The sequence below is a fragment of the Equus asinus genome, chromosome 12, assembly GCF_041296235.1.
Source record: "Equus asinus isolate D_3611 breed Donkey chromosome 12, EquAss-T2T_v2, whole genome shotgun sequence".
NCBI lineage: Eukaryota > Metazoa > Chordata > Mammalia > Perissodactyla > Equidae > Equus > Equus asinus.
The window spans coordinates 6,509,041-6,531,650 of NC_091801.1; the positions used below are offsets into that span (position 1 = coordinate 6,509,041).

Genomic DNA, 22,610 nt, shown 5'->3' on the forward strand with positions numbered 1-22,610 from the left:
TAATATTAAATCTCCACTGAGGAGGCTTACTGAGCTAAGATTTTTCCTATGATATGGAACACAGCCTGAGGAATACTTTCATTTGTATTATCTTCAAAATTCCAAGGTAGATCCATGAATCTATGTTAAGGAAGGTAATAACTACAGAGAAGTCATAGGATGCCTAGGAATCAGAAGACATGACTCCAAGGTCTAGTTCTGCTACCATCTTTGGACAATGAGCAAACCACTCCAGGCATCATTTCCTAACATAAAATGAAAAGGTTAGAATCGATCATTCTAAGGATCCTTCTGGCTCTAAAAAGCCATCATTTGAAGACAATCTCTGAATGTGTCAGCCTCTTCAGCTGAAACAAATAAGCAGACGAGAGTGGGTCCTGGTGTCTCATGCATGCCCCCATTACAAAGTAATGCAAAGATTTCTGAAGGATATTTCAATGAGCTCTTGTGTTGTGCAGCCCGTCCCTAAAAAGAGGTGCCTGCTGATCTCAGGCAGTGAGACTCAAGGCACATCTGGAAGTCAAGTGGGGAAGGGGTCTGGAAGGAACAAATTCTGCGGAGTTCGAAGTTAAACAGATTTACCCATTTGACAAACTATTCATATACCAAGATTTTCATTTTGTTTTTCCTTGATTTTGTGACTTTTCCTGAACTTTCTATTCTGAGTTTGAATCATATGTAAATGAGAGCTAATATGTGGGCCCAAGTGATATAAGATTGCACGTGGAAAGTCAAGATATTCAGGGGCTCATTTTAAAAGAAAGCTTATTTTTACACCTTCGAGGCATTTGTGTGAATACTTATGACACCTAGTGGTCAAAAACTGGGCAATGGGTTATTTAAGGAAGACAGAGTGGGAATGGCCTGAAGCAGAAAAGGCTGTGGATAAAGAAGTGCTTTTTAGCAACACGCTTATCCCTAAAGGTGTCTAGCTCTGGGAGCTCTCACTTAACAAGAACCAAGTTGAAGAAAACAGAAAATACAAGTGGTGAAATGATCCTTAAAAAGAGAAAGAATCTAAGGAATCTGGAAATATGCCATCTACAGAGAAGGAGGAAGAACTTCATCCATTTGTATTCTTCCCGTCCCGCAGTACGAGAAACAGTCGTTAGAGAACCTAAGTGATCTGCTCCGCTCAGTTGAAGCATGCGTGGGTTCACACCGGTCTTTAGGATGAGTAAAATGACAGGTCAACATGTTTTTCTTTTGTGTCCACATCTTTTTATTTCCCATATATTGACGCAGTCTTAAAAAAATGTTTCCAATAAAAGTAAACTCTCAATTATTCACGATAAGTCTGGTTTTAAAAATCTCCAAAGAGAAGAGATGTGAACCTGTGGTTTCTTTTCAATGAAAACAGTAGATTACCTCCTGTCAATGCGAATAATCCATAACCAACCTATACATCAAAATTGGGGTGAGTTTATTATGAGCCAGAGGGAGGATTATAATCCGGGAAGGCCTTAGAAGGCGTTCCAGAGAAGCATGGGTTTCAGTACAGTCTTATATCATTTTAATCTTAATTTTTTTAAAAGATTTTATTTTTCCTTTTTCTCCCAAAGCCCCCTAGTACATAGTTGTGTATTTTTAGTTGTGGGTCCCTCTAGTTGTGGCACGTGGGATGCCACCTCAGCATGGCTTGAGAAGAGGTGCCATGTCTGCACCCAAGATCGGAACCGGCAAAACCCTGGGCCACTGAAGCAGAGCGCAGGAACTTAACCACTCAGCCATGGGGCCGACCCCCTTATATCATTTTAGAACAAAGAAGATACATTAAACACACCCAGGATACATTTTCAAAGACGTCTTCACTTGCAAATTAGCAGGTCAACATGACCAGGATACCAGGAAAGGGGCTAATCCGGGTGTTGCCAATAGGGTGTAGGAGGGGAAGGATGCATCCTTTATCTTAAGAATGCATTCCTTATTTTAATGGATAAGCAGATGTACAATGTATGTTTGATAGGCCATAAATCAGTCTTTCTAGTTCAAGCCAAATCAGTTTTGAACTCGAATAGTCACCCCATATACCTCAATATGTGAAAATCTCTTGTCACTCCTCTCTTAAAAAATAATGAGAATCAGAAAGATAATAATAAGAGGAAATGCATCGAGTTCTAATGGATTTGAAAAAATAATCTACTGGAGGGGGCAGGTGGGAATGAACACCACTGTTTACAGGGACGTCCTGTTAATAATATTTCCAGAAGTGGTTACAAGTGATCATTCCTTTTGGTTCCTCTCTCAACTTTTTGGCATTTCCCAATGAAATCCATCCTAAGACCTTTATCACAGAAGGTTTATCAGCTCTATTATTCACTTCCCTACATATACTGAATATATTCCATCTTTTAAAACAAAAACCATAATCTATTGCTTAGACTTCTTCCATCTGAAGTATATTCCAGAATGTCAGCTGCTCTTATCAAAATTTCTCTTACAAACTATAGGGATGGTGTTGGATGGAGTTATGTACCTTTTGAATGCAAAATGCCTTGCCTAAGAAGGATGATCTCATTAATATATTAGCCTAGTTATTAATTTCCATATTTTAATCAGTTTGACGTTTCTCAAGAATTATCTATTATTTTGGATTACCTGTACTACTGTTCCCTTTTATTTCTGTAAATAGCCGAGAACTGGGACACTCTAGAATCCTTTCCAGACACTGAGAATTGCCTGAAAATTGGCTCAGTGGATACACATTTCCTATAACTTTGAGGCCAAAAGAGTTTAAATTGGAGTTAGTTGCTGTGCAGAGAGAGAGAGAAAGAAAGAAATCAAGTTCTCAGAATCCAAATGTCTAGTAAACAAGTTCTCAGAGACCAAGAGAAGCCAAAATACCCTTTATGCATTGAAGTTTGTCTTGAGTGGCCTGAAGGAGAAAAGGCTGTAGATAAAGAAAGTCTGGAAGTCAAGAGCGTGGGCCCTACAGAGGCTCCACCATTGACCATGAGCGTATCCAGCCACATAAACATTCTGGGTCTTCCTTTCTTCATCTTATAAAATGAAGATATTTTACTAGATGATGTCTAACTAAGGTCCCCTTCGGCTTCAGAATTTGATTTTTTAAATAATTTATTGTATCTACTTTTTCTTGTTTTATTTTCTCTGCTAATTATGCTACTCAAGTTCCCTGTTCAATACCCTTTGAGATTTGAACTGAGAATAGGAAAACAGAAATGATATCTGTTTTCTCACTGCTATAAGAAAAGAGAAAATAGGAAAATATACCAGAAGATTATCTTGGGAAAGAAAGAATTTCTGTTTTAAATAAAAGTGAATAAATCATGAACTTAATTTAGGCAGTGAGAAATAATGTTAGTTTTATGTGATATGTACAATCATTATTTTATGACATCTTTAAACATTATAGGTTTGAAAATATGGAATTGGTAATTTAGTGTTTTAAGGGGGGAAGGGAGTGAGCTTAAAGATTTAAGGGTTCACAAAGCTAGAAATTGTTTTTAAACAATTCTGCACATTTCTGGAGAGATTCAAATATCTGATATGGAGTTGAAGTCACTTCAGGTTCCTTCCAGCTATGAAAACCTAAGATTCTATATTTCTTTCTCCTGGGTTTTTCTCCCAAATAGTGCTTCCAAGTCCCTCTGAGCTTGGAATTGTTTGATTCCATGACTCCTATTTGCTGAAGAAAACCAGAATATGTCACCATAAAATATACCTCTTTGACATAAAAATTATTTTGGGCTGAAGGCAGTTTAAGAAGTAGTAAATGCAGAAAAAGTTCCCCTTTTCTGCCTAAACACAGGAAATGCATTCTCCTTTTACGAGATAGACTCTTATCAGCCTAGGGAAAGCATCAGAAGAATCTGCAAAGGAACCTGGTTAAACTAACCTTTATCTTCCTAGTTACTTCTTCACCATTTGCTGCCTCTAGCCCAAACCCCTTTGTCTTGTTAATTCTTCACAAATTTATTGTTTCTTTATCTAAAAGATATAAAAGCTTCCTGCTCTGGTCACTTCTTCCAGGCTTCATTCTCTTGTGAAGGCTCCCATAATTGTAGAAAGCCAATAAAATGCATGCGCTTTTCTCCTGTTAACCTATCTTTGTCGTTTTAATCTTCAGACCCAGGCAGGGACCCTAAGAGGAGCGAGAATAATTTTTTCCTCCCCTCTACTGTCAACCCATGAGAACAGGAAAGCCGATTTGTGGACTAACGAAGATAGAAAGGTGAGAAGATTTAGGAATAAAGATCATTTTCACGGTTTTTACCATTTTTAAATTTACCTGGTGAGGAAACAATGAAATGCAGGTGGCCTAGACAGAGTAAGAAATAAGAAACAGAAGTGTAAGCAGACTAGTATTTCCGGGCGATGCCCAGAAAAAAATCAATGTTTTCTCCGTTTGTTTTTAGAAGAAACGCTGTTTTCGCACTCTAGCCCCTCCCCATTCATTTGAGAGACTCCTTCAGGTGGCGTTCAAGTACTCTTTGGAAGTGGGTGTGTGGCTTGTATATTTACGATTGCACTTCTCAGGAAGTGCTGAAGTAAATCCTGTGGCTGAGAGGATTCCCGGACTCGAGGAGGCAGACTGTTTCAGTTCCTGTGATATTTATTTAACGTATAAACAACAGCCTGAGAGCACACATATCATGCACACAATTCAGAGAATACCCACAACCCTGTACCAGCAGATATTTTGATCCAAGAGTGTTAAAAATAAAAAGGCACAGAGATGGGGCCTAATCTGCTAGTGTTGCTTTTTCATATAATAAACTTACGATAGAACTAGATTGAAAAATCAACATGCTAACGTTTCAAAGCTGTTTCTTTCTTAAGCAATAAAATGTTTGTAAAAGCAGTGAACAGATTCACTGTGGAGGAGGGTGTCCGATCCATAGCAATTGAAGAACCTGTATCTTCCCTTTTAAGCTAAATTCTTACCCCATTAGCCTACCTTTATTGAAGCTTATTTTAGGGTCTAGTTCAATATGCTTGACTGTAGAGAATTATGGAGTTTAAAGAAATCTAAACCATGTATATCACTCATGCATTGTACTGTCATAGATGAATTCTGTTCAAAATGACTCATGTTTGTTTAGATAGCATCTTTGTTTCCACTTCAGTCTACTGTATTGTAAACCCACTGAGGGCAGGGGGCATTTCTAACCCAAGGAGAGTTGCCTCAAATAAATATCAGTCTATAATAATAATTTCATGCACACCACACCATCACCCCGTTTTCCCCCACCCCCTTCTCGGCCAGCAAGGACTTCCCTGTTTGACAAAAATACCAGACTCTGAGCTCTTGTCCTTCTCCTGTGACCCCCGGACCCACCACGTCTCTACCCTGAGCAGTTGGGCCCATGTCATCTTTCGCTGTAATGAATCTTCCCTTCTGTGACACGCTGGCAAAACGACCTCCCAAGAACCTCCCTCACATCTGTTCCACTTTCTCTGAGACTGCTTTTCTAGAATGGAATGCTACTGATTTGTAAGCCCTTCTGCTTATCCCGGAAACGGCCCTTTTAAAACACATTCTCGTCTTTGCGCGTTTTAGCAGCAGGCACACCACCGTCAAGCGCTTCCTTTTAGAAAACGCACTGACTCCCAGATGAAATTGAGCACGATGCCGTGAAGTCCCACGCCTCCCGTAAGTGATAATGACATTCGTACTGGTAAACGGTTATTAGTTTTCTTGAGGAGTTACTGTAAAGGATTAGGTGCGAACATGTGTTCACGGTGTCGACTGAAATAAAGAGTCCAGGTGACATGAGTGAAAGACTTTATTCAATAATCAGCATGAGGAGTTCGAACCCCAGGAAAACAGTTCAAGAGCGCTCTGATAGAGCTGCTCCCAGGTGGATGAGGTTAAGCACAGCTTACGTCTCTTTCACAGACAGTGCACGTGCAGGGAAGAGGAAAAGAAAAAAAATTTACAACTAGATTTTGTATGGGTCAAGAAAAAGAGATAAAGTACATCTGGGCTTTTCTCTGTATATTGAAAGTAACATAAACAGGAATTTCTTGGTTACACATCAAACAAGTTCAGAAATGCTGACGTTATCTATCTGCGGAGGGAGGCAAGGACCAGGGTCATTAGTTATTCCCTCAGTCTCCGAGAAATGCAGCTGGGGAGTGTGAGCACGAGGTCCCCCCTTATCTCTCCCTGCTGTGGATCTGTCCAGCTGGCGTCTTCAGTCTTGAGGTGTGGGGTTCAAGGTCATTCTGCCCCAGGCTGAAGGTGCTTCACAGCACGGCATGGGTTTTATTGCACTGACTTAAAGCCTGTGCCGTTTGCTTGCTAGATTCACCTGCTAGGCCAGGGAGAGGGGTCCCCAAAATCTGTCCACAATATCCACTCAAAAAATTCCAGCATTCTCACTGGGGGGCAGAACAGTTTTAAGCGTCAGATAGCGCAGACAGCATCTGCTGAACTTCGAGCTACCTTATCATCGTCAAGTCACCTCAGTCCTATTAGGAGTGTTCAGCAGCTCGATCTGTCGGTCTGCATTTGATACTTAGAGTCTGGAGTCCTTTTAAATTGAGTAAAACAACATAGCCTGGACTTTGGTTTTCTGTAAAAGCAAAGATTGAAAACAATGCCTGTGACAATTGAGCCTTTTTACAGTAAATGTGTAATTATTAAAAAGAACTAGTCAGCTCCATATGCACTGATAAGGACCTAGCTCCAAGACAGGTTGTCAAACTAGTAAAGCACAGTGCAGAGATGCGTGTAGAATTGTGCCTGCTTTTACAAAGAATCTTGCTGGAGAGATAAAACAGAAATAGGTCACCGCGATTGCCTCCGGAAAGGAGACCTGAGCGGTTTGGGACAAGGGTCATAGACAGACATTGTTTACTATATAATCTTTCGAATTTTGTAATATGTGCATCAAATTTATTTACAGATTCAAAATGGTTTATTAATTTTTTTAAAAACTGCATAGGTACTGGAATTAGACACTTAGACTAGTGTCCTGATACAGATAAAATATGACACCCACTTAAATTTGAAATTCAGATAAACAATGAATAAGTTTAAGTATGTCCCAAATAGTGCATGAAACATACTAAAAAATTATCAACTCTTTCTCTGAAGTTCAAATTTAACTGGGGGCTTTGTATTTTTGCGCAATATGGCAACCCTAGGTCCTGATTCCCCCATTTATTTTGTCTCTGACTCTGGAAAGTGAGTCGGGTCAGGTTCCTCTGAAGGAGGAGAGGAAGGAGAGGAAGGCAAGCAAGGATGAGCCTCAGACTCAGCCTGGTTGAGCAAGGGAAGTCTGGAGGGCACGTGGCACTCAGAGTTGTCCAGATCTGCACGAGGGGGCTGTGCGTGGGTGTCCTGCTCCCGCACAGCAGCACCAGGCCGGGGGAGGAGGGGAACAGACTCCCAGGCCTCTCCAGCCCTCTGCCCGTGCAAGCAAAACGCCTCCAGGAGTCTGAGGACATCTGCCCAAGAAGAGCCACCACTGCGCCTGCTGCAAGTGCAACAAAGCTGGGGAAGCAGAAAGGAACCATAAAAACACATCTAAAGGAACAAGAAGTAGGTCACTGGGAGTAACCGTGAGCCAGGCCACTCCTTTCCTGCCTCTGGGTCCTGAGCCTCTACCTTCCCGCTCTTGGGTACCCAGCAGTATGCCATGGCTGTCACTCAAAAGTCCACACCACCTGCTCAAGGACAGTCCCCTGTGCTTAGCTCTGCCTTCAAGAGACTGTTCCATCTTCTGAGTGAGCTGGTTCATGGTAGAACCAGTGGAATCCACTGTTATGTACACTGTGTCACACCTCTTTTACCATAACGTGGGTCCCTTGACCCAAGGCAATGTTGTTTCAGCAGCTCAGACACTCGGTGGCCCTTAGATGGTGGTGTTAGTGGAGGTCCTACAGCAAGAAGGGAAACCCCGTATCTGGAAGGTTTGTCTATCTGTTCAGGACGCACTGAGGCATAGAGCCTTCCGATGAAGAGCTGGAGAAATCCCTGCTGTATAAACGTCCTGGGCGTGGAAGGGAATTCTGACCACCTGTTGCTTCATGACACATCACCGGGAACTGTGGTTTGAACAATGATCGTTTGATTCTCTCTCATGGTTTCCACGGGTCAGGAATTCCCCAGGGCTCAGCACGGCTGTTCTGAGTTCTCCAGAAGCAGATTCTGAGGCAAGAGTTTTTGTGCAAGCAATTTTTTAAAGGAAGTGTTCTGGAAAGGCCTGTAAGGGTGTGGGAGGAGCAGAAGCAGGAGTGGGAGGAGGAGGAAACTGAGGCAGAGCGTGATCTCAGGCAAAGTTCTGCAGAGGCCCAGCTGGCCTGATCCACAGGGCAACACTGGCGTGTCTGTTACGTCTCAGAGCTGTCCTAGCCTGATGCAAGGGTCCTGAGCTCTCCCACTCCCACACCTGTCAGTCATTGGTTGTGTGGGGGACCAGCTGGGCGGGTAACTCCCAGGTCCACCTGGCTCTCTACAGATGCACCTCCAGTGTCCACTGCAAATTGCTTGTAAGCCTGTTTCTTGATTGGTAAAAAGGAAATAATATTTGTATCTACCTCATTTTTTAGGATTAAATGAAATTATTCACATAAATTTCTTATCACAGTATCTGGCACTACTGCAAGAACAGTATTGAAACACATTATTTGGAGCAGGAATTATCCCAAATACACTCTTGGTTTTATGTGCAGTGTTTGCAATAAATTCTGCACAACAACTATTTTACCACAGTCAGATAAATTCCCTTAGCTGTCATAGCAAATGTGACCTTCAGGGACTCCTGAACGGGTCTGGACAGAATCACATTAAAGGAATTTCTGGGAAGCCCATTGTAGATTCTAGCAGCTCACTGTCCTCTTACCAAAAACCCCGTGCTAGACTCTTCTAAGTTAACCGACACGACAGAGGCTTCATGCTGGCTTCTTGGGGTTTGTTGTTTCTGTCATAGTTGAGTTATTAGTAATATTTTACTATATTGGTAGAAAATTAACATTTTAACCTTCTATAGCTATATTTCTAAAACTAGGTTTTCTAATTGGAAATATATGAACATTTGCATGTTCAATACATTTCTAGACGTTCAGAACACCACCTGGCACATTTAGAAGCCTTCAAAAAATTTTGTTGAATTAATGAATATTAGTCATAATAATTGGGGATAAGGGGGAGAATTACAAATCTATAATCTCTTATTCACCAATCCAAAATCCAAAAAGCTCTGAAAAGTGATTTTTTTTCATAATTTAGTTGGTGGCAAAACCTGGATCCAAACTCATTTGGCAGCAGATCCTGAGGTAAACTGACGTGGGGCTACGTACAGTCTTTATTTATCCCTCTTTGTGTGAATATTTCATGTTTCATTGCAGATACGCTAATGTGTGTAATGACTCCGGGTGTCTCTGGGAGAGTTATATAAAATGTGGGTTAAGACGTGGATATTATATATGCACTGTATTCACTTTCTAAAATGCAAAGCAAGTTCTGAATTAAAAAATATATTTGGCCCAAGGGGTTGGGATATGAGTGTCTACCTTTTCTATGACTCTGCCTCATTGTAAAGCCTCCACTGACTTCCCAGCCGACTTGGATGAAATCCCTGCTCCTTCCCTGGACTGCAAGGCCTTGCAGGACCGGCCCACGCCACAAGGTTCTTCCCCCACCCACACTCCCCACCCACTTGCTTCCACTATTCGAACTTGTTACTCCTTCTGCTGGAAATCCTCTCTCCTGTTCCTCTCCTGCCTGGCTCCTTTTCTTCCTTCAACTTAAATTTCTCCTCCCCACAGAAGCCTTCCCTAACCAGCCCATAATTTGCTCCTGCAGCTGGTCTCTATCAAGCACTGTGCTCAGTCCTTCCCGGGAACTATGTGAATGTGTAATTATTGCGTTAGCTTTGTTTGTCGTCCATCTGCCCCTCCAGACTCAAAGCTCCATGAAGGCAAGAACTTCTCACCTTTATTCAATTCTGTATGCCCTGCCCTGGCATCATGTCTGGCACATGGTAGGGGTTCAACATACACTTGCTGAATTGAATGAGTGAATTAATCTACCTCAGACGTGTTGACATTGGGGCTGGATGCAAAGACCTCATCAGATAACTAACCAAAGTTAATATAATAAGGCAGAACTGATTTGTTAATGAGATATATAACTTGTATATAAATTTTTTCTTGGTATAAAGGAAGTTTTTCTCTTAGATCCCTTAAAAAGAATGACTGCAGAGGTACAGATTCCAGGTGTAATTTTAGTAAGAGACATGCTAGAGGTAATGTGATTCTCTACTTGGCAAACAGTCTGCTGGCATTTTTATGAAATTATCTCTTGCATTTGTTGCCCTCATTAACGTTGTGTTGCCTCATTCTGCTCTCTTGCCTTATTTAGTATTTTAACATGTGTCTTTGTGTCCTGATAAGTGGAATTGAAACAGCAACATTTCCCTATCAACTGCCCAAACCTACAGAATTGATTTAAATTTTCTGGGATACTAGCATTACTGCCTATTTCCAGAAAAAAAGAATTTAAGTTCTTATCAGAAAATTCTACTGGTGTGCTGAAACATTTCAACATGAAATCAGAAAGTTTTGAGACTATCTCGTATGTGTCACGATGGTCTCTCCAAAGTTTCTGGGTGTGGGTACTTTCTGGGTGTGGGTACGTATCTCGTAAAATGCTGCATTATACAGGTCAACCTCCAGAACTGTCCATTTTCCCAAAGTCTGCCTGTTTCAGGCAGACTTTTTCTTCCTGTGCTTCTGCCCTGCATGGCTAGGGGAGGAAGCTGAGTTTCGTGGTTAGTGCAACAGACTTGAGTCAGCAAGCTTAGTTTCTATATTTGGTTGGGTGATTTGCTGAAAGCCTTTGTCAAACCAACGCTGTCTAAATCGTGAAAGAAGTCTTTGTTCTTTTACATATAACTTTCCAAACTTCAACGTGAACACCGTCTTCACTGCTAATGTTCTGAAACTCTGAAACATATCGCTAGAATTCTTCTCCCTCGTATTTCTTTTAGGAGCGATCATGTTAGAGAATCCATAAACCAACAAAGCAACCAAGCAAGAGACAAACTGAACCAAACACCAGGGCCTCGGCGGCATTTCCACGCAGGTTCCACATGACCTAGCAGGGCCATCTACGCAGATGATCATGAGAATGGAGGCCCCTGGAGTCATGCCCAAGTTAACACCGTGGCCTTGCAGAAAGCCCGCAAATTAGAAAGAGCAAAATTGTTCCATCATAAATAAAATGTTGGTCCTTTAGTCTGTCCATTAGGGTTGACTTTAGAATCAACCTTTCCCCCACTTTAGATATTTAATTAAAATAGGAAAAAAATGTGCTCCTTGCTAAAGTAGTTAAAATGCCTCTTGGGGGCAAAATATTTTCTATGGTAGAAGTTTCCTTAATCAGCAGCTACTACATTCTACAACTTTGTGAGGTCAGCTTTGTCTGCAGCCAGGTAGTACTTGGCCTGTGTTATAAGAATGGCTGAGTAAGTGCTATGGGGTTCTAACTGAAGGGTAAATGTTTTAAAAATATTTTTAAATGACTTTATTACATCAGTATATAAGAATGTTCATTCAACCATTGTTAATAACTGAAACTTTTTCAAAAACTCAAACATTTATCAATAGAAAATTGATAAAATAATAAAGTTGAAGTAAAGTTAAATATTATGAACTTAAAAAATGTGAATCTATATTTATTTGAGTTTTAAAGGAACAAATAAGTAATGCCAATACAATACTGTGTTGTATGATCTCATGTATACAATATTTTGGATATATACGCATATAACTATGTAAAGAATTATTGGAATGCATCCTAACCAAATATTAATATTGATTTCTATGGAAATGAGACTTCCAGGGCTATTTATTTTTTTCTTTGTACTTTTCTGTAGTACTTTCTAATATAACTACTTATTTATCATTAAAACATAAGTAAAGCTATTTGCATCAAAATGGTTTTGCATTTTTCTTTCTATAGATAGATAAGCAAGTAAATAAAAAAGTAAACATCACCCCAACCCCAAGAGAGAACCATTGTTAACATTCTGCTACATTTTTCTACATATATGCACATGTATATCACACAAATGAGACAATCATCTACATAATATTTTATAGTCAAGATTTGTTTCCTTTTTTTCACTTTACAGTGCATTTTGAAGTTTTTTTCCAAACTCTTGGTAGTCTTTTTATTTTTTTAAATGCCCGTTACTATTTTATTGTATGGGCATATCGTGATTAGTTAACCAATCCCCCTTTTCTAGAAAGTTCTGTGCTAGTGTAAAGAGCATGCTGATGAACAGCCTCATAATTAAATTTTCAACTATTAGGGATGCTTTTTCTAAGACATTAGAAGATGAAATCAGTCCATCTACCATCAGACAAAGGCCAGTCATTTCCTCTGTGGCCTCAAGCACAGCTCACCTCTCTGCCTCTTCTTCTGGACCCACAAATAAATGCTCCAGGGCGACACCGGCCCTGTCAATTGGACTTGGCTCTCTGCAGTCCCAGATCTAGGCCATGTAATTCCTCACGGTTTAGCTCTTTGTCACTTTAAGGAACTTTTAAAAAATATTTTGTCCAGTATTTTCACTTGTTTTTAGTAAGTTATTCCAAATATAAATTTTCCATACTGAAAGTGAAACTAGGGTATTTTTTTCAAAGTCATCTGTCATTTCCTACTCGAGACCCTCCATGGTCTCCCTCGACCCTCAGATCAACCCAGACCCCTCACTAGCAGCTCCCAGGTCCACAGGTTCAATTTCCCACCCAAATCTCAGACGCCTTCTTGTCCCATGTTGCTCCTATTTCAAGAAGCTTCTGTCACTCTGCCACTCTGCCTGTCTCCACGCCTGTCTGCCTAGAACGCTGTGCCCCTCAACGTGACTTGCCTGCTTTCTGCTCGTTATTAAGGTCTCAGTTCAAACATTACCTTCTCTGAGAGGCCTTCCCAACCATCCACATAAAGCAGCTTCAAACCAACTCTCTCATTATCACACGACTTGGTTTAGTTATTTTTCTTGCTGCGTTTATCACTTGATGCCACTTGTTTTCATTGTGTATGTCCTGTCTTCTCACACTAGAATGTCAGTTTCATGAAAAAGGACCCCGACCTGCTCTATCTTGTTCACCACAGCATGTGTCACCAGCACTTTAAAAAAGTGCTCTTTCAAAAACGTTATCATTCTTTTTTCAGACATTTTTGAAGTGTGCAGTGTGGGAGAAGGAGCTATGAGAGGAGGAGAGACTTGAGCCTAAGTAAATGTTCACTTATGTGGACAGATTTTGGGGACCCCTCTCCCTGGTCTAGCAGGTGAATCTAGCAAGCAAACGGCACAGGCTTTAAGTCAGTGCAATAAAACCCATGCCGTGCTGTGAAGCACCTTCAGCCTGGGGCAGAATGACCTTGAACCCCACACCTCAAGACTGAAGACGCCAGCTGGACAGATCCACAGCAGGGAGAGATAAGGGGGGACCTCGTGCTCACACTCCCCAGCTGCATTTCTTGGAGACTGAGGGAATAATTAATGACCCTGGTCCTTGCCTCCCTCCGCAGATAGATAACGTCAGCATCTCTGAACTTGTTTGATGTGTAACCAAGAAATTCCTGTTTGTGTTACTTTCAATATATAATCTAGAGAAAAGCCCGGACACACTTTATCTCTTTTTCTTGACCTATATGAAATCTAGTTGTAAGTTTTTTTTCTTTTCCTCTTCCCTGCACGTGCACTGTCTGTGAAAGAGACGTAAGCTGCGCTTAACCTCACCCACCCGGAAGCAGCTCCATCAGAGCGCTCTTGAACTGTTTTCCTGGGGTTCGAACTCCTCACGCTGATTATTGAATAAACTCCTTCACTCATGTCACCTGGACTCTTTATTTCAGTCAAAACTTATGATCTGGTGACAGAGCCTGACAGACTAGATGTCATAAGACTTCAGTTACTTTCCAGTCGCTGTGGGACTGGTGACATGTCATACCTCCCTGCCTTTCACAATATTTCCAGACACGTGTCATTCAGCTTTGAAAGCAGTTCACCAGCTCCATCAGCTCTTCCGGATAGCCCACATCACACATGACCCACCCACCAAATGGCAGGGAACTCTACGAGGGCAATGCTAAGAAAGGAGAACAGTGAGGATGCGAAACCCAGGGAAAAGCTAGAATTACTCTCATAAACTTAAAAGTGAATTTAAAGTACAATAGACGTTAATAATCACTGATTAATAAGCAGCAAGAATTGAGTAATAGCATAAGTTGAACTGGCAGCATTAAAATCTAGCTGCTAAAAAGATGGTTCTCCATCTATTTATGGTCGTAGGACAATTTCAAATGCCAGAATTTTGATAAAACAGTCGAAGAGATTAAGACTCAGGAGACCACTGAATAAGCTAACCATAAATCAACTTAATTATACTCGCATATAAAGAAGCCTCCTCCTGCCTACAGACACTACAGAGGTCATTCACCCCGGCCATTCATCCTTAGGCTCAGATACCATTAGGCAGGAACGGTTGATGCCTTCGCAGAGCTTGGGGACATAATCCAAAAGTTCAGCCATCGCTCATCTGTACATTTCCTTCTTTGGTGATGGTTTATGTTAAACCATCTTACTTGTAGTTAAATAAACAAATATTTATTGAGCATCTTCTGTGGGTTTCCTAATGTTGTTTCCTAATCGAGTGATGGAGAGAGAACATTGTGAAAATCAAGTCCCTTCTTCACAGAGCTTACTTTACAGTGGGAGGGACAAGAAATAACCAAACCATTTTTCAAAACACAAAAAACCAAGCAAAATATTGGTGATAAGGTCAGGGCAGCAGAGGGGAATAGAGAATACGGGGGAAGGGTGGCAGCTATTATGCACAATGTGGTCTAGGAATGACTCACTGCCAGGGTGACATTTGAGAAGTGAAGGAAGTGAGAAAGCTGAGAAAGCCCAGCCTGCAGATTGCTGAGAGAAGATTGTTACAGGCAGAGAAAACAGGAGGTGCAAAGGCCCTGAGGCAGGAGCACACACGTCAGCAATGGCTAGCGGCTAGAGGGAAATGTTTGAGAGGAGAGTGGCAGGCGAAGAAATTAGGAGGGGGTGTGAGGAGGTGGGGGGACACAGGAAGATCAGATAAGACCTCTGCAAAGAATTTGGCTTCTACTGTGAGTGAAATGAGAAGCCAGTGGAGGGTTCTCAACAGAGGAGTACATATTTTAACCTGTTTTTTAAAATAATAGCTCTGGGAGAATAAAAATGCAAATACAGAGGGCAGAGGAGAGACGGCGGTGGTGTCTGAACCAGGGTGGTATCTGTGGAAGAGGGGAAAAGTAATTGAATTCTAAATACATTCTGAGGGCAAAGCTGAAATAATTTGCTAATGGATTAGATATGGCATGGGAAAGAAAGATGGGTGTTAAAGATGACTCTAAGGCCTTTAGCCTGGGAACTGGAAAAATGACATGCCTATGGATCGAGATGGTGAATACTACAAGAGGAGTAGGTTTGAAATCAAAAATAAGAAGTTTGATTTTGGAAAATGTGTGGTTAGCATCCTGTGCTGTCCAAAACAGCAGTCACTAACCATGGGTGGGTATCTCAACTTACATCTTAATTAACGAAAGTTAAATAAATTAAAAATTTAGTTCCTTGGTTGCACTTCACCACATTTCAAGGGCTTAATATCCACCCACATGTGGCTGGTGGCCACCGTATTTGCAGATGTTACAGACCATTCCCATCACTACAGAGAGTTCCATTGGGCAGGACTGGGGAGACGTTAAGCTTTTCCTATGTGCTGGGTCCTGTGCTACTTGCTTTGCGCACATTATCTCATCTAATATGTAAACAACTCTGTGAGTCAGGCAATGTTGCATCTTTTTACAAAGGAGGTAAGTAGGGTTCAGAAGTTAAGTAACTTGCCCTGTCACATCATTCTTAAAGGGTGGAGAGACAGAAATGGATTCCAGGACCGTCTGCTTCCAAAGCCCAAGCACTTAAATCTCACGCTCTATTTTAGAAAGATTAAACTGGTTTGAAATTTAACATGACATCCAGGGGGAAACGGCCGGTAGCTTATCGGCAACAAAGTGTTAAAGAATAGGAAAGAAGACAGGAGAGCTGAGAGATCTGGGGTAAAAGGGAAACTCCCAAGAGATCCTGTGTGTTGCAGAACCAAACAGAACACATTGTCCAGCATACCACCAGTTAAAAAGAAAATACAAATATTCAATGAAGGCGCTTGTTTATATCTTTTGATAAAGAGTCAATCGATATGAGAGGGCTGCTTAGCAGAAAGAAGGCCTTAACTGACACCAGGTAACATAAGAATGAGATACATTTGCTCACCCAGTGGTTCTCAACTAAGGATGGTCCCATACCCTTAAAGGACATCTGAAAATGTATGGAGAATTTGGGGTAGACCGACGGGTGCCATGAGCATTTTGTTCTCTCGCCCAAAATGTCAACAGTTACCCCATGAAAGGAACACGGGCCTAGTGTCCCTCGAGTGACACTCCACAGCCCATAAACTGAAGCAGTCTAGGCGTTAGAACATGCTGGCCAGCACTACGGGTTTTGCAGTCAGATGAACTTGGGCTCCAATCTGTTCTCACTTGCACCGCTGTGTGGCTAGGTACCATTATCTAGACTCTGAGCCTTAGTTTCCTCATTTAAATAATGCAGAAAAAAATAGTTAACACGCATCATCTAGGGTGGTTCTGAGAATTACAAAACTCTTGAAGTACTTGGCCCCGTGTTTAGTTCAGGAAGTCAGATAAATGTACACTATTATTAAAGTGGGAAAAGAGGATGAAAGAGGAACTCTAGCATGGAGACTAAAATAAGCAAGATGGAAATTCAAATAGAAAGAGAGGTCTAGAGGAGCACTGTCCAATAAAAAAATAGGGACACAAAAATGCCAGCACAGGTAATCTTAAAAATTTTCCTAGCCACATTAAAAAAGGTTAAGAAACAGAGAAAACTAATTTGATTAATATATAATAGGTCACCAACTATATCCAAAAGTTATTTCAACATGTAATAATATAAAAAAGGAGGCATTTTTTTGTATCAAGTCTTTGAAATTCTATGTATTTTACTTACAGCACATCTCAGTTCAGACAAGCCAGATTTCAAGTGTCCAACAGCCACATGCGGCTCATGGCTACATCCTGTGTTGTCACACAGGGCGAGAGCATCAGTTAGTCGAACTTTTACTGATGGCTGACTTTGGTAATTCTCAAGATTCTTACCGACTAAGATTACAGCGCATGGTGTTTTTAGAAAAGTCTGTTACTGCATTTAGCAGCTTTAGACCAGGATCTTTATACAAGTTGAGAAGATGCAGCTTTGCAGAATGATTGAACAGCCATTGATTGGACTCGATATGTCGATTCCCAATCCAGCTCTACTTCCTACGTCCTTGAACAGGTTGACGGTCAAAAACCTGTTTTCTTGGTTGCAGAATAAAGAGAATGGCACCAGCTCCTCTAAGTTTTGCTCTGAGGATCATGCACACAAAGCTTTAACCCAGTGCCTACAAGCTATTTCTCCAAGTATGAACTGCACGTATTTGTATTTGGGTTCAAGAAATGAACAGGAGTTCACTAGAAGACTAGTTATTTATATAAACACAAGAAGTTGTTTAGAGCTGTCCTACTTCCACGGCTTTGGTTAATGAGTACATCGTGTTCTTCCAAAGCTAGGAGTGTTTCTTCTTCTCACAGTGAGGGAAATGATTTGTCCTTGTGTTCAGACATACCTCAACCTCTAGAACACTGCCTGGCACATAGGTTCTCAGAAAGTTTATTAAATGAATTTTTGATTGCTGAATTCTTGAATAATAGTTATAAGTGCACCATTAAAAGTATGATATTAGTCAATGATGGCAATTTAATCCTTACTCTAATATTTAAATTATTAAGTTTATGTACTTATTTCTTAATGAGAGCAGTGTCTCCCAGAAATGTAAGATTCTTGAGTTCAAATAGTACGGGGCAAGCCTAACTGATTGGCAGTGTATTTGCCACAGAAGTAGCTCTACAAATAAATTACTAAAACATAATCTCAATATAGTACCCTTAAGACTACCCGAGAACCTATTCAACTCATAGTTATTAAAACTCATCACTCATTTCCTATAAAGGTAAAAAAAAAAGCAGGCAACACTGGTATAGCACAAACACATTTATTTACTAACCAAAGAGATAATCCTAATTAAACCAACACTTTGAAACAGTTGCATGCAAAATGTTTGTGATAAAGATAATCGCACACAGTAATGAAAAAAAAGCAGCAGTATGAAGATTTGCTCATTGAACTGAGCTTGTTCATCCTCGCAGCTAATTCCTGTCCAAAATGATGCTGGCATTCTTACTCCACTTTTTCATAGACCCGAGTACAGGTGACATTGTTCATGACGCACTCCTAGGACACAGAACGACATTAGAGTTAGATTACTCTTGCACCCCAGAGCAATGGTGCTGGTTAAATGCTAGGATCAGAATCCTACAAACCTCTAACGTACTTCACAGATGAAGAAAATGGGTTTCAGGATTCCTGGGTTTGAAAAGCTAGAACCTGTTATTTTGCTTAAGATGTGACTGTGCTTTACTGAAACTTAAAGTACTGATTTGCGCTATCTAAATTATTCATTTGGTCTTGGCAAATATTATTCATTTCAAAGAAAGGGGAAAATGTATGCGCAAGAGGGCACTTTGGTGGCTTGCCGAAGATTATACTGTAATGTAACAGCTGAGGATGGATGACACCCAGCTCCGTCTAGTTGACATCCTCTGCTTCACCATCTCACCTCTCTAGCCCCACAAAGGGCTTTCTTAGTTATTAGTGTTCTAGTATTTGACTTGTTATTTTGAATTTTTTTCTTTCACATGTAGTCCTCCTCTTCATGATCAGTGACATAGAACAGTTATGTGAACTATGAATATAAAAAAGAACCCAAGAACACATAAGTTGTTTGGCACTTACCACCACTAATTTCCCATCTTGCAATTTTCTCGTTATTGTGCTTTCCTTCCCATCCCATTCCTGATGTTGAACCAATGCGCCGTCTGTAAAGTTGCAGACAGTCTGCAAAAATAAAGCACACTTCTTAATCTTTCAAAATACACTACAAGCAAGTTTCCATGACTCATAACCTCCTCAATCAACATTTTTCATCTTCTCCTTTCTGTTCTATTTCATTAACCCATACTGATCTTATTCATAATACTTTATGCTTTTCAATCTAGACACACATATGAGACACTCTTTCTCTCTCGTGGTCCTTAAAATATTTTTACAAAATAGAGAAAGTTATGAACCTAGAACCCTCATTAATTGGTCAAAGCTCAATTCATAAAATAACTTGACACTTTTTCATTATGTTCTTGCCTGTAAACAGTAAGACTGTTATTAATACCATCTATCATTCTAGAAGCTTCCATGATTTTATAAGTATGACTGACCTGAGTTTTTCTGCCATCAGCTGTAGTTTCTTCAAACTTCTCTCCCAGGTTACATGAAAACTGCGTTGTTTTCAAAGTGCTCTCGGTTTTTATGGTGAGGTTTTTGCCGTCAGAAGTAATGATACAATCTGGTTTGGCCATTGCACCCATTTTCCGCAGAGCCATTCCCACTCCTGTGTAATGTTATATCACGTTAGATAACAGGAAGACCAGAGTTATATTATAGTTCACATAACAGCAGTAGTCATTCAACTATAACTGCTATGCTGTGCATATCTTCACTTATCAATAACTATTGTAAACACATATCCAGTGCTCACCACATGCCAGCACTCAACATATGCTAATTCATGGAAGCCTTGCAACAACCACCCTGTCAAAGGTGGCCAGCACTGCCTCCATTTTACAGGTAAAAGAGTGAGGCACTGAAGTCACTTAGCCAAGCTCATTCGGCTAGGAAGTGACAGAGCTGCAAGCCAACAGTGCAGGCAATTTGGCTCCAAACCTCAGCTCTTGGCCACCGTGCTATGCTGGCCATCAGAAAGTCAGGGAAGAAATCCAGACTTCTCAAATGGATTTCTCAATTCTGCCCACCATGGATGAGATGACTCCAGCACACGGTCTGGCACATAAAAGGCCCTGGATAAATACTTGATTAATAGACTACACCAAACAGAAATCTACCCTGAGATACCCACATAGCACAAGGTTTGAAAAGTTAACAGCACAATCCAGATGGCAATATATGGAAAAAATCTCACCCTCCATCACAGAGAACATTTCATAGCTGCGTAACTCAATTACTATATTGATATCATGTTTAATTTATAATCTGTGTATTTCCCCTTGGTGTTAATATCTAGAAGGAAACTTAGATCCTAAGCCAACTGCCAGTTTCACAAATGAGGAAACTACCACCTAAGCAGAGTGACTGGCTTGACAAGAACACCCAGTGTCCCCTTGGAGCCTTTTCTTTCGCCAGCTCAGGGCTGGTGCCTTGTGTTGTTGGTTGAGTCATTATTTATTTCCACTTGGGATAAATAAACGGATTAATCTCTAACGAATTTTGCCTTGACAACACTCCTGACACCAGAACCCTGGAAACCAGCCATCTCATAAACACATTCATTTTCAACGGGCAAGACAGCATTCTCTATTTGGTGCTCACACAGGTGAACACACGGATGCTACATTTCTTGGATATGAGCGCAGCCATCAGCTTTTTCCAGAGTCGTCTGGATCCAGGCTTACAGTGAAAAAAAGAGAAACACTGCCTTCCAGTTTTCCTCACAGTAGCCTAAATACACTCAAAATTCACCAGAGAACCAGCCCTAACCAGTCACTGTCTCGCATAAAGGCTAATGAAGGAGTGTTTCTGAAGTGCCTGAGAAACCAGGTTTCAACAGAGTCTTCGTGGTAATCTGTGCACCAGAGCACAGCCATGTGCGATGGTGTGTGGGATGTGGGATGTTGGCTTCTAAAGCACCCTCATAGTCCCAGCTGTTTAGGGCTGGAAGGCCCCTTCCAGACAGGACCCATGCGATGCTACGCCATCCCACTTCCTAGGGGCCTGTGACAAAGGTCCATTTTTGTTTGCTAATCTGCCCACTGTCTCAAGCAGCATGCTATCGTTGTCACCGGCTTAGGAAAGGACAATAATAGAAAAATAAAGCACAGTTTTGAGTGGGAGAGAAATCTTGAATCTTCTCTTAGGGACTCATTCTCCTCCGGAAGGTCAGAAGTCAGGCGCCCGCTGCAGGACCACGCCCATCTCGCATGCAGTTAGAAGGCAGCCGAGGAAGGGCCAGCTGTTTCTGAAGGCGGTTTTCCAAACAAGTCCACTCACTACCTCTTTGCCCCTCACGCTCAAGACACAGCAGCGCACTGCCACCCCCAGGCACAGGTGGCCCCCTAGCGCTCCTCCCACAGGCCACCCGCCCACTGCCGTCCCCGGCGGGGCAATGTCAGCAGCAGGTCAGCGCTGCCAGCGCCACGCGTCTGAGAGCCCCCCTGGGGCTCAAGGGTGAGGATGCGCCGAGGCGCCCCGGGGATCTGCACCAACCCAAAGGGGCCGGCTCGCCCGGTGATGGCGGGCGGAGGCCCTGGGGGTGGAGGAGATGGGACGGAGAGCGGAATGAAAGGGGACGCTGTAGCCCTTCGGACCCTCTAGGGTTTCTGCTGGAAACCGCGCCCCGGCACCGCGTCCCTGTGGAAGGGAGCGAGCGGGACCCACGCGCCATCCAGGAACAAAAGATGCAGCAGTGCGGGTGCAGCCGCAAGGGACCCAGTGGGAGAGGCGGCATGGTGGCAGGAGGGATGATGGGTGGTGGGAAAGCAAACTTGGGAGATCGAAAGGCGCTGCGTGGAGGGGCTCGAAGGAAAGGGTGAAGGCGCTAGGGCAGGAAGCAGGGCGGCGGCGGCCACGTGGGTTGGGGGACAGGAGCAGTGCGCTGGGGGGACCACCAGCCAGCACATCTTGGAATCCCGGGCCGGGCTGCGTGTCCGCGCCGTGCAGCGCAGAGCGCCAACGAGCGCCGCGTGGCGAGGGATGGAGGGCGGCAGAGGGGCCAAGAGGTGGGCGGGAGGCGACCGAGCGTGCCCGGACCCTGCGCCCAGCACGGTGAAGGGGACCTAGGGACAGACACATGCACGCCACGTTGCAGGCGCCGCAGGGCCGGATCCCTCACCTACTTCCTTCATGTATTCGTCAAAGCCTTTGCTCTCCACCAAGCGCCATCTTCCTACCAGCTGCTCAATGGTGGCCATGGTGGGCGCCGCCGGGGTGCAGATGCAGCAGAGCGGAGACCCAGGCAAGGAGCGTGGCGTGCGATCTCCCGGCAGCAGCCGCTGCTTTATAAAGGCGGCGCACGCGCGGGCCGGGCCGAGCAGCCAATGAGAGGCTGGGAGGAGCCGGGGAGCCAATGGGAGGCGCGCACCGCCCGGTCCACGCCCCTCCCCGCCCCCCGCGCGCCCTCAGGGCTGGGCTCCCGGGGGCTCCGCCTGCAGGACGCGAGGCTCCGCCGGGGCCGCCGGCGAGCCCGGCCTCACGCGGCGCGCCCCACGCGGGCCCGGCCGCCGCCTCCAGCACCTTTCGGCGCCTCCGCACGCCGGGAAGCCGGAAGGGCGTCCCGCTTCACCCGGGCCCCACCGTTTCGCCATCCAGCCGCCGCCCTTTTTGCATTCAGAACACCCCAAG

At 42.8% G+C, this 22,610-nt stretch overlaps 1 protein-coding gene across 1 annotated transcript; it reads right to left on the minus strand.

The window, feature by feature from the left end:
* Positions 1–18,119: 18,119 nt before the first annotated feature.
* On the minus strand, positions 18,120–22,278 carry FABP5 (fatty acid binding protein 5). The gene is made up of 4 exons (XM_014851007.3): positions 22,102–22,278; positions 19,415–19,587; positions 18,936–19,037; positions 18,120–18,374 (listed from the first exon to the last, which is right to left on the minus strand). The coding sequence occupies exons 1-4, from the start codon at positions 22,178–22,180 to the stop codon at positions 18,321–18,323; spliced, it is 408 nt and encodes a 135-aa protein (XP_014706493.1). The 5' UTR covers positions 22,181–22,278; the 3' UTR covers positions 18,120–18,320.
* Between the last annotated feature and the right edge of the window lie 332 nt (positions 22,279–22,610).

What these genes read in the sequence shown, in the direction of transcription:
- FABP5 (XM_014851007.3), bottom strand. Translation starts at nt 22,180, where the DNA reads ATGGCCACCATTGAGCAGCTGGTAGGAAGATGGCGCTTGGTGGAGAGC. An exon ending in CGAATACATGAAGGAAGTAG is followed by an intron (nt 19,588 to 22,101) that starts GTGAGGGATCCG and finishes AACATTACACAG; the next exon opens with GAGTGGGAATGGCTCTGCGG. An exon ending in AAGATGGGAAATTAGTGGTG is followed by an intron (nt 18,375 to 18,935) that starts GTAAGTGCCAAA and finishes TCTGTGTCCTAG; the next exon opens with GAGTGCGTCATGAACAATGT.